This window comes from Tiliqua scincoides, chromosome 4 (assembly GCF_035046505.1).
Source record: "Tiliqua scincoides isolate rTilSci1 chromosome 4, rTilSci1.hap2, whole genome shotgun sequence".
Classification (NCBI taxonomy): domain Eukaryota; kingdom Metazoa; phylum Chordata; class Lepidosauria; order Squamata; family Scincidae; genus Tiliqua; species Tiliqua scincoides.
The window spans coordinates 141,431,790-141,444,568 of record NC_089824.1 but is presented as its reverse complement, the minus strand read 5'-3'; the positions used below and the strand labels follow the sequence as shown (position 1 = coordinate 141,444,568).

At 39.4% G+C, this 12,779-nt stretch overlaps 1 protein-coding gene across 7 annotated transcripts in view; it reads left to right on the top strand.

Moving 5' to 3' along the window:
* The window catches only part of ADGRL2 (adhesion G protein-coupled receptor L2), a 660,835-nt gene that overhangs the window by 547,983 nt on the left and 100,073 nt on the right, over window positions 1-12,779 (top strand). For all 7 annotated transcript variants that reach the window (XM_066626596.1, XM_066626597.1, XM_066626598.1 and 4 more), the window contains one exon: window positions 2,522-2,735. In XM_066626596.1, the coding sequence (XP_066482693.1) occupies window positions 2,522-2,735 (214 nt within the window). The remainder of the gene's footprint in view (window positions 1-2,521; window positions 2,736-12,779) is intronic.

Sequence of the window (12,779 nt, the reverse complement as noted above, 5' to 3'; positions counted from 1 at the left end):
AGAGAAAGAAATTAGGATTTGTCCTTTCTTCTCCAGCTTGTCCTGTTCCTATTGTTTATTCTCTATCCAAGTTTTTAAGCCTTGGGTTTTCAGTCTGTGCATGCCAGCCCCTAAGCAAACTCCCACACACTGGGTTAGTTTCATATCAGGAAAGATGATACTCCTGGTGTGCTGATAGCTGATCCTAGTTGATTTTAAGTGCTGTTACTATTTTTTGTTCCATTTGTTTATTTTTAAATCGCCTTTTGTTCAGAGACCCCAAGGCCGTTTACAACTCCATTAAAAACTCAATCACAATTTATGTATTCATCTGGTTTGGCCCTTGGCAGCATGACTGAAGAAGTGTGAGCTGATTGAAACTTGCAAATGCCGTGGAATGAATAATATAATTGGTTCTTATATCACTATTGTCCCACAGTGGAATAAACTATGCCAGGACACCAGAAATAGATGTATGGGACCTCAAGCCTGTCTGAAAATCATGCTGTTTCTTTGGAATCCGTTTTCCCCATTCCAGATGTTAGGCATTGGGTACCTTGGCTGTGGTTATTTAGAAATGAAAAAAACATACTTTGGACATGCTGACTTCTTTTTCCTTCATTGGGTGATATGGTTGTCCTAGTCTGGAAAAACACAGGTTACAGATCTTAGCTTTCAGATGCTTGTTCCCCACCTCCCCAGATGGAGCTCTGCTTCTGTGGCCAAAGGAGACTTCTTGTTTCATCTATTAACGCAGCCCAGGGAACCCACTGACTCTGCAGACTATGCCAAGAATGTTGACTCTTCCCAATGAAGAGCTGTCTACTCTGAACAAGCATAGAAATATTATATACAAAGATTTCCCATCATATTGAAATATAAACATTATGTAATCTAATATACTAATAATATAATTAATATTATTAAATAATAAATATTATTTATTTATTTAAATGATCTTTATACCGCTTTTCTAAAAACCCAAACGGTGCTATTGTTAATGTTATTAATCTTACATTATCATAATTTATGCTTATTTCATGAAGGTTTGCTTAATACAACTCCATATTATGGAGAATTGTGGAGAATGAAGAACATATTGAAATGCATAGTCATGAAAAGAGAAACGAAAGTTCTTTAGTAGTACATCTTTTAGGGAGAATTTGTGAGAGAACAAATCCTTAATTTTTCATTGTAAACTTTTTTTAAAATTTAAGTAATGTCTTGTTGATTTTGTCATATGTTTGCTTCCAATCAGTGTCAGGAGGGAAGGAATTCCCATTTAGTATAGTCAAAAGAGGCAGGACTCATAAAGAGTGAAAATGTAGCTCAGCAGGATAGCCACTGAATGTTTTTGTGTATAATAATTGCATCAGGCAGTACAGTGAATATAGCAAGCACTTTTAAAGCATTAACTTTATATTAATAAAAACAGTAATAATTTTCACATAAAAGTATTATTTCAGGAGGGGAATAATGGGTGCGAGAGCATGAGGCAGAAAAACCATCTATAGGGTCACAAAGAATCTAAGATCAAAGGAGAAAAAGAATGGAATAAAGAAACAAGAGAAGGAATAAGGCACACACTGGTTTTTGGTTACATACCTTATTAAGCCTGTTAGATGTCATTGTCTTTTTCACAGATAGGCGCCCTACTTCTCTGCTGCTATTTTCAGGTGAGGGTTAGGAAAGTCACGTGAAGATTTGCTGGATAAACAAAACCGATCATTCATGTTTCTATAGTTAGCTGGGGGTGGGAAATACTAGGAAAAATAAATGGAAATTTATTCACTATTCAGTTTAAAGTGTTGACCCATCTCGGCTGTGGATCAAGTAAATCATAAAAATGTGTTTTAAATAATTATATTAATGTAATCATGACAGACATGCAAGAACACAAAGTAGGGCTAGTTAGCTATTGGTGTAAATCCTGCTGGTCAAAACAATGACCCAGACATTCAGCCACTCCATGATACCTACTGTGAACATTTCGTTCACTGTCCTTGGCGAGTTCGACTTGTACAGGATCCAGAGAGACAGTTTGTTCTCTTGGCTATTTCCTGTAGGCTCTGAAGCTTGTAACAAAAGAAAAAAAATCCATCCATGCATTTATTTAGGAGGATGTGTTCAAAATAGTGGCTATGATTCAGGAATGGTGTCACTCAACTGCTTGTTTTCTCAATAAGATCTTTTCCATGTACCCATTTGCACGGAGACACCTAATATGAACTATACGTCACTACAGTTCCCAGTGGGCAGTTGCCATTTCTATAATTGTGGCAGCTGGAAAAGTCCTCCCATGATTACAGATGCAAGTCTTAAACAATTTTAATTGGAATTAGTGTGGATACATGATACCTGAAGCTAAGCATCATTGCTTGAAGCTAAAGCGATCTAGATCTGGTCAGTGCCTGACTGGATGACTTTCTGAAACTCTGTATTTAAACCACCTTGAATTCCACCATGGAAAAAAATTGGATTATATATACAAATAAAGCAAAATATTTTCATTACTGAATGAGGTTTCTAATTTCCTTTTTAGGTTTCAGTCGAGCAGCATTACCATTTGGTTTAGTAAGGCGAGAACTGTCCTGTGAGGGCTACTCCATAGATCTTCGGTGTCCAGGAAGTGATGTCATTATGATAGAGAGTGCTAACTATGGACGGACAGATGACAAAATTTGTGATGCTGACCCTTTCCAGATGGAGAACACAGAATGTTTCCTCCCTGATGCCTACAAAATTATGACACAAAGGTAAGAAGTTGTGAAGTTTTAATACATTACAGGAAAGGAATCCAGTTGATACAGAATTAATTTAATTTTTGGAACTTGAATGTATATGTTTCTTTTTCTCTCCATTTTCTTCTCTCCTGAAAAAAAAAGTATTCAAATAATTTATCTGGGAATTTTAAAAGAAATCCACTTGTGAGGCCATTTGACCTTTTCTTTTGGTAAGTTTTTCTGTGTAAAAAGCAAGAAAGCAGGAAGATGACTACAAGCACCTAGGAGCATTTTGCCTTGTTTGAAATTTTGCTGTATCCTTGTCTTTTGGGACTCTACTTTTCAGAGAGCTGCTACCTGTTTAAATAATCTCTAATGTTAATTCCAGCTAAACACATTTAATGCAATAAGTATTTAACTAGTTTCAACCTACAATCATATCAGACTGGGAAAAGAACATATTTCCTAGCTGCACATACAAAGACACCACATATACCTGAACATGTTTATGTACACATGCATATATCTTAGCTTTTGAGCAAGGAAGTTCTTCACTGGAAAACATAGCATTTCTTATAGGCACTCTTGCAAGTGGTTTATCTTTTAATAGGGTTTATAATTTATTGTTGTTATAGGTCAGGAGTGCCCAAACCGCGACCCGGGGGCCATTTGCGGCCCTGGGGACCCCCAATGCGACCTGCAGGGGCCACCAGAGACTTGCTGGAGCCCATGATGGCCTGATGCGACTGCTCTCAGCACCAAGGCCAACTGTTCAACCTCTGATTGAGCTGTGGGCCGAAAGCTCCCTCCACTGCTTGCTGTTTCACATCTGTGAAGCAACAGCGGCAGCAAAGGAAAGGTTGGCCTTGCTTTGCACAAAGCCTTTTATAGGCTTTGAGCTATTGTGAGACCTTCATTTATTCATATAAATTCCATCTCTATATTCATTTATGTAAATTTATTCAAATTTTAAATGTAAATTAATTCTTTTTTTTCCCTGGTCCCCGACACAGTGTCAGAGAGATGATGTGGCCCTCCTGCCAAAATGTTTGGACACCCCTGTTATAGGTGGTATAACTGATTGCAAAAAACTTTTTGTGAATAGTTGCATGTCAAATATTTTCTGCAACCACTATTGAAATACTTTCTCAAACCATCTCTATTTGTTTGGAATGTTCACATTTTGGTTTAATGCAGAGCTTAAGACTGTGGATTGGACTGTAAGATAAGCAGGAGTTTACAGTCATGTGTTGCTTAGTGACAGGGATGCGGATTGGCAGCCCTGTCACCAAGCGAGTCTTGACATTATGCAAAGCCTCCAAAGGTGAGGGGAGCTGTGCTCCCCTTGCCTCCGGATGCTTTTCTGAGCTTTGCAGAGGTAGCGCACATTTGCGCACTGCCTCTATGAGGCTCAGAATGCCTGTTTCAGGCAAAGAGACACAACTTCCAGTTTCCCGGGAAAGCGGAAGTCAGAAAGCCTCCAGAAGTGAGGGAAGCATGGCTCCCCTCAATTACAGGAGGAGGTGAACAGGACCAGAGGCAACCATCTCATGTGTGGGCTGTTTCTTGTTGGAACGCTAAATGATGCTCACCTGTACTTAGTTTTTAATCTTAAAAATTGGTTTGCCTGAGGATTGGGGAAGGGTGTTACTGCTTTTATTAAATTTGTATAGGACATGGCTCTGTAATAAAAATACATTACATTACCTGGAGGTCGCTATGGCTCTCCAAAAGTCCGGGGAGCCTGCGACTCCCTCTGCAGGCCTCCCTGTATCTCAAAATTGCTGTAAACAGCAAAAAAAGGGCCATTTCTGGTTTTGTGACAAAAACTGGAACTAGCCTTTTTTTACTGTTTACAGGCATTTGGAGGTGCGAGGAGGCCTGCGAGGGGGTGGTGGTGTGCAGTCTTTCCAGACTCTCCTGAGAGCCAAAGCGACCCCCAGGTAAGTCCTTTTTAAAAGCCATTCCTCCCCTGCAGTGGCTTAATTGTGGCGGTCATGTCACCATAGTCGCTGTCGCCTGCCCTGCATCGCAACACCCTAGTTTGGGAAACTCTGAAATACAGTAGTATAGCTTACTGCAGTTGTGGGTATACACTATACTGGAATTCAAAGCCAGAACTAGCTTATGAAATCAGTACTATGAGAACCAAACAGTGTTGTTAAGCACTTTCCACATTAGCATAGCATGATACTCTGGTTTTCAAACAGTTCTAAATTCTAATAAAGTATATTTTTACCCCAAAAGTTCATGTGAGCATTTATTGATATTGATAGGAGGTTGTCAGCCCAATCCTAACTTCTTTACTGATGATGCAATGAAGCCAGCAGGGCATGCACTGCATCCCATGAGGGTGTTTCTGGTCCCAGAGACCTCCTCGAGGTAAGGACACATGTTCCCTTGCCCCTGGGTAAATTTCCTATGCCCCAATTGGTATACTTGGATCTGTGCCAGCTATTGGGGGGGGGAAGGGAGAGTGAGGAAGATTCTGGTCAGGGGGTCAAAGCTGGGAAAAAAGGGTGTTGTATCAGTGGAGCTTCTGCCACCAGTACTATCCCCTTCCAGACCTTGACAAACCCCCTCTCCCCACCCCTCTCCCCATTCCACACCTCCCTACATCTGGTCTTCACCAGTGAGCGGGCTGCTCTTGCTGCTTATGGCAGTGGCTCACCTTACAATATGATGGGTTGTGTTTTGCAACCATTAGAAAGGACAGTGCACTGCTGCAATATGTGTTCCGGCAATGCAGAGCCCCAATAGGATTTGGCCTGTATTTCACAATAGTACACTATCTTCTGCTCATTGATTTTTCTTTAGTTTTAGACTTTTTAGATGAATTTAGAACATTCTTGTTTTTTTTTTCCTGTACTAGTGTGAACCTCATGCCTTAAACATTCCAAAACATTTTGACAATCCTGACATAATTTAGGAACACTAGGCACCATCCAGCCAGAGTTGAGCACTTTTTGAGTCATTTATATTTAAACAGGGCAGTTAAAACACTGTTATATCACATAGTCATCAGCTGGAGATCTGCGAACATGTTTAACGATGGTGGAATAGTGCTCACTGCTTTTTTTTTTTAAGTGCCAGGCTGTGATTTAGAATCTCATAAGTGTATGTCTCCCATGACTATTTGTAACAAACAAAGTTTGATGAGTTCCCTTTTCTTGCCATAGCCAATAATGGGCACAAACACCTCACATGCATCTGTATGATTGACTCACAACCATTTATCTGCAATTATGTGCAGTACTATAATTTTGGTCTGATTTGCACTCTGCATTTCAGAGTATGCAGAGCTCAGCATTTCAGAATCCTCTGATACAGTGTGAGAACTGTTTCTTGTCTCTGTATGACTACAAGCATGTATAAAGCTCTATGATTATAAGCCTATTGTGATCCTGAAGTTCAGTTTATCAACTGAAGTTCAGCTCAACTTCAGATCCTGAAGTTCAGTTCAATTCAAATGACACAGTTAAATAAAATTATAGCAGTTAAACTGCTTTTCTTAAACGTGCTTAATAGCATAACAAGGCCACATCCAAGACATTTGAATCTTAATAAAGAACCAGCATTAAAGCACCTAATATGAATTAGCGTATTGATTCTAGTATATCATGATAATAAATGATTGCTCCACACCATATTCTCACTCTTCAGTGTTCTTCCCTCTTGTGTCACTCATTCATTCTTCAGAGGACGCAGCTGCACTGAAATCAAAGCTCAGTACAAGAGCTGTTTACTTGCTTGCTCTCCTGACTTTTCTATTTGTAAGTTAGCATACAGACTATTTAAAAATTGTAGAATTTTAATCTGAGATCTCCTTTTCTTGTTATTGCCTTATAACATGATAAATTCCATTTACTTGAGGGAGGGAAAGCACAGGAAATGAAACTGTTCTCCTGCAATCAAATGTCTTCTGACAATGTTTTTAATTTGCTTTGTCAACATAAGTGACACATGCCTCAAATAAAACAAAAATAAATTATGTTTCTGATCAAATTCCATTCTGTTAGTGGTACACACATTCTTTTGTGTATCAGACCTCAAAAAAGATGTGCAGAAATATCAGACTAGTTTCTTTCAAGGCTGCCACTACTCTGTCTAACAATAACGAATAAAGGAAAGTCTTCTTTTATTAAAGACCTTAGCCTTGGACAGATGGAAGGGAAATCACCCATCTCATCTGATTAATCTCATCAGCATGAATTAATGTGATCCCTTAAAACCTTGATCTGCACGATTGAAAGCTTAAACCAGTTTAAAAAAAAGTTTCCCCCACTACCTTATCACATTATGGTATGCACTACTAAGAACCATTTTGGAGCACCTCGCTGAATATGCCTTGTGACAGTATTCAAGAAATTGCTGTGTTAAAAATTAAAGCCACAGTAATCTACACCGAAAATTTAAATATGGATTAAAATGTCCATATATTGATTCTTTTATCTCAAACTACTGTATATATGGTTTGAGAGTCTTGGTAGCGTTCACTTTAGACATGGACATGGCAATTTTTCTGCTTTTTACTGGCTTTCATGTGAATTCTGTAGCAGTTCGTTCTCTGTGTTGGTCTTGCTGCCTTCTTTAAAAAAATGTTCTGTAGTAAAATATGCCTCAAAGATGACCGCAACCTACATTTTTCTATTTCTTTCACTCACTGCTTCGGATGCTTACTGTTCTTTCTCTGCCCCAGAAGTGACTGTATTGATTGTCACGTCTCCAATACCAATTTGGACAAGTGCATTCCCTGAATGAATGTGCATCAAAGCTGTCATTGTAAATGACTGATCTCAAATATCAGGTCCTTATTTTCCTTTGGCATGTCATTGGCTTTCAATACCAGGGCCTGAAAGATGCTTGACAAACCTCTACTGTACATGATTATCAGAGCCAGACACTCTCTCTTAGACATTCCTTTATTTAGAGCTGGCTTCAGCTCACATCAAAGAGGACTCACAGACATAGGCATTCTTTCTGCAAACTCATCTCAGAATAAATTTGTGGAGTTCTTTCTGTTTAGGCTTAGTTTCTGGGGTGTTTTTGTTTTACATTGGCTCTGTTTAAATTTTTTCTCATAGAAAAGATGTATGAGAGCCTAGGGTTGGCTAAACTATCCTGTTTATCTGAAAAAAACCTGTTAATAATATTTAGCATTTTATGTAAAACTGAAGATTTAATCTGCTTTACACATGCTATCTTTTATTTTATTGTTCTTGTAATTGCTTTTTGCTAAACAATATTTAATTTGAATTTTTAATTTCCTATACAACAACCCTGTTAGATAAAGCATGGTAGAGGCTGAGACAGGGCTTACCTAAGGCCACATACTGAGTTCATGGCAAGAACTTTCTAATGGATATGTAATTCTTGACCACCACACACCATCAATTGTCAGCTGAAATCATTTTTATACTACAGACCAGCCTCTTAATGATACAGAATTACTGAGGAACACAAACATTTAATTATGCACAGTACATACTTAGCAGTAGACCACCCCCCTTCTCTCTCATATACAAACACGCAACAGATTTATTTTCAGTTTTTCTAATTTTTAATCCATGATTAAACACATATTACTTTAGGTTTTCTTTAAAAAAATTTATAATAATTTTAAAGTTAACTCCGTGAAAGAGAACTAACTGTTTGGTGGGTAAAAAAGTAATTATATGAAACACAAAGCATGCAAGATGAGATGGATGTTATTATTCCACATACTTGATATAGTCTTCTGCAGTTGAATACTGTGAATACTCACAGAATGGTTGAATACTTGAATAATTTCCAGATTAAGGTTGTAGTCCTAATCACACAGTGGGAGTTAAAGTGCAGTCCCAAGCATGTCTACTCAAAAGTAAGTCTGATGAGTGGGAAAAGTGTGAACAGCCTTTTACTATCATATTTCAGAAAAGAAAACCAAGGTTAACATAATGGTTTAAGAAAGGTATAAACAGGTTACAAATCACTGCATTAGTAATTGCTTGTTGGCAGCAGTCATGGTGACTGCTTCTTATTTATCCCCAAAAACGCCATGCATGTGAGCTGTAGACACTGTAATATCACCTCTGATACAGCATTTTGGTCATGATTTGGAAATTGACTTGTATGGCCCACAGGTGTGATGAAAGTTATCTGCCTGAATTGAAGCAAGTGCTCAAACATACATCTAAGCATTTTATGAATCAAGATTGAATCTAATTAAATATATATACAGGTTGTGCCTCATTATCTACTGGGGTTCCAGAATGGTTTAAAAAAAAAAAATCAGTGAATACCAAATCAGTGGCAAAATAGCTTTAAAGACCCACTTCCAGGTTCCTTGCTCCTCCATTGTTGCCCCAGAATGCTATACCGCATTCAGCCACTAGATGGAGTGAATAATGGAATCTAATGGAATGAAACTATAGGTGTGCGCCACTTTGCTTACAGCGGAATCACATAACTGACGACCATGTGTGGTCACATGGTCGTCAGGAGCGCACACCCCAACCTTCCGAAAGTGACGACCCTCTGGAGGGAGGGGAGAAGAGTATTCCCTTCCTTGCGGAGGGAACGGATTGCGTCAAGCGCTGCTTGACAACAGGGATCATGGTCCCGATCCCTGTCATTAAATAGTGCATGACTATTATTATTTAGCAGTGTGAGGGGAGAAAATTGAATTTTGGTGGTTTTTTTCATTGTTACAAGGCATATAAAGGTATCAGTGGTAAGTCAAAGTGGATACCGAGGTCCCAAGATTCCGGAGAAAATGTATTGACTCTCAAGGAAATCAAATTCCCTTCCTCTCCTATTCTGGCTATAAAATTTTGAAATCCACAGAAAACACCAGCACACCTTTAGATTCGCCTACATCTTAGATCTACATCAAGATACACATGTCTTTCACTGATGGTTCTCTTCCTCTGTCATAGTCCTGAGTCTGATTGGAATCTGATTCTTGATTTATTTTCTGATGTATTTAATATGCACAGTGGACATAGTTAGCAGTTGTAACTTACAGCAATACTATCATTATTCAAGAAGCAATTGTTTGGAAGATCATTGTCTTTCATAAGGACATTAGCTTGTTAAGCTATGACACTGGTCACCATAGCCACTAAACAGATGTAATGTGGATTTAGGGTTTTGTACATGGAATTGCAGAAGCATTTATCTCAACCCTTTCCTGAAAAGACCTTTATTAAGCTATGATGGCTGCTGAATAGAAAATGTAACCAAGATTATTTTATTCAAATATAATTTAAATATTCATCAAAGAGGATTTATGCTTGAAACTGACAGAGACTATTAACATCAAAAAATATAATTAACTGCATTGGGTATCATGAAGCAGAGTTAGCCAAATAGCCGAGAGGTCTAATTGCTCTAGAGTTTGCAAAGCAATAGTTTATGTATTATACGGTTGCTGTGGAATTAATAGTAATGTGGTTTCCTATGTACGGCAATTAAATAGTTCTGTTAAGTTTCATTTGCTCTATGGGAAATCTGCAGAATAAAATGTAGTAAACAGGATTGGCACATTTTAAAAAGTCACAAAGATGGGAGCCTCTAGGAACCATCTATCTTAAATTACAAGAAAATCTTAAGGCCTTAACCAGGGGTACTCAATACGTCGATCGCGATCTACCGGTCGATCGTGAGGCAAAATGAGTCGATCGCAGGCTTCTCTCCCGTCCACGCATCCCTGGGAGTGAGCCCCGTCCTGGGAGTGAGCTCCCTGGGAGTGACGCATCCCTGGGAGTGAGCTCCTGTCCACGCATCCCTGGGAGTGAGCCCTGTTGACTCTACTGGGGCTGACTCGTGAGTAGACCTGGAGAGGAGCAGCTGGCAGGCTTTTCTCCTGTCCACGCATCCCTGGGAGTGAGCCCCGTTGACTCTACTGGGGCTGACTTACCTTTCCCCTGTTTTTGCACTGGTGTGTATGGAAATCTGCCCCCCCCCAACTTCCATCTGTTGGTTCTGTGTGCAAGGGGTTTTGCACTGGTCTTGCTGTGATGTCTATATAGAGATCTTCCCTCCCCCACACCTTTCCCCTGTTTTTGCACTGGTCTGTATAGAGATCTGCTTCCCCCCCCCACTTGTATTGGAATCCAGGAAGATCTGGTGTGAAGGTGGATGTGGTGTCAGCAGTGGCCCCTTTAAGGGTAATGCCTGGGCATCCAGCAGAGTGTGCTGCACAGCTGCAGCCACTTGAAGGTAATAGGGCCCTCAGGGATGTAAGAGCACCTGAGGCAGGAAGGGCTCCACTTATTTATGTGAGTCAGCCTTTTCCTACATGAAGATCATTAAGTCCAAGTACCGTTCCACCATGACTGATGAACATTTGGAAGTGTGCTTGAGCCTGGCTGTCAGCACTACTATGCATCCTTGGCTGATTCACTTCAGTGCAAGTCATCAAAGTAAACTCAAGTAATTACAAAAAATGTTTATAGTTAATTATGTTGTGTTGTGCAATATTGGCTCATGCGGTTATGCAAGGTACACCAACATACATTGTACACATAAATGTTATATGTTATGATGGCGAGAACATTGTAAAAAAACTCTGGTAGATCTCCGGGCCTTGCTGGGTTTCAAAGTAGCTCTCGAGCCAAAAAAGTATGAGCACCCCTGCCTTAAACCAACAAAGAGAACTTTTCTGGGTTACGCATTGTGTAACAATAACTGCATATACAAAAATATTAGCTGAAACACCCAAAAAACTTCCTTAGAAAAATTATTTTGGTGAAATTGTTAATCAGATTGAATACAGTACAAGACTGTGGTTAGTAAAGAGTGAGGGCTCTCATACTGTGTACGGAAAGGTTATCACTGCAACACAAAAATGACCTCCTGGTTATAATGAAAATATCATCGCTATCTTTTTGGCTCTGTTAGACAGTTGTAGTTCAACATAATATGACATCTTTTTTTTATTGATCTGCATAGATTTAGCATTTATCTGTTCTGTCTATCTTGAATTACGTCAAGTGTTCTAATGGCATTTTTACATTACTGAAATTGCTGAAATGGGAGAATTAAGGGTCAAGGATGAGAGCAATAGCATGGTGTTTCAGCGCATCTGTTCTTTTGTTAAAGAAGTCATGGCTAATTGCCTAATAAATTGACCATCATTACTTAAAAGCTGAAATATTTCTAGAATTGTAAAGAACTTTATAATTATAAAGCAAAACCTATAGGCATCAGCTAATGCGCGCGCACATCCACATGAATGTACATTTTATTTGTGCTATCTATGTGCATGCTGTTTTACATAGATAGACTGAAAGAATGAGTCCCTAGTCCACAGACTCACAATCTAAAAGAGATACCAGGGAAACAGCAGAAGGAGAAGGAATGCAGGGAAAAGCTGGGGAAAATATTCAATTATTACAGCCCAATCTTACTTGAGATTGGGCTGTCACGCGCAGCTATTTATGATAGCGAAACAGAGCTCTCCATTGGTGGCCATTTTTGAAGCACTGCCACAAGAGGTGATGGTGTTCCTGGTCCATTGGCAGACCTCCCTGGACCTGCCAAAGAAGGTTGGGCAGTAAGGGGGCAAAATGGGGCAGGGAAGCTGAAGAAGGGGGTGAATCCAAGGAAGTGGAAGCAGTGATGATGTGCACCAGATCCTATCCCCTTTTTAAAGACTCCCCCATCCCCTCTCTCTTCTTGGTCTAAGGAGACCCATTGCGGAATGGAAGGCTTACAGAGGGTGATTTAAATCCCCTTAACTTTCCTTTCTGAAGCCTCCCAATCCGCACCCTCCCGCTGGATACAGCACGCTCATTTTCAGTGCGGCTGCCAGTGGGTAAGAATAGGATTGGGCTGTTATTCATGTAGTTATAGCGTAGTATGAATTCCTAGAGAAGAATCCCCAGTTTTTCCATATGTGAGTAATGAATTTGAATGTGTGTGCATTTATATACAGGTCCTTCATACAAATTCTGCCTGTAAGGCTTCTAGATTTAAACAGAAGTTGAACATGTTAATGTAGAATAAAATGGAGAGAGATTCTAAGAAAGCTCCAACTAGACTTCCAGTTTCCTATAAAGACTTTCTGCCTGTGTTATCCATTATTTAACATGC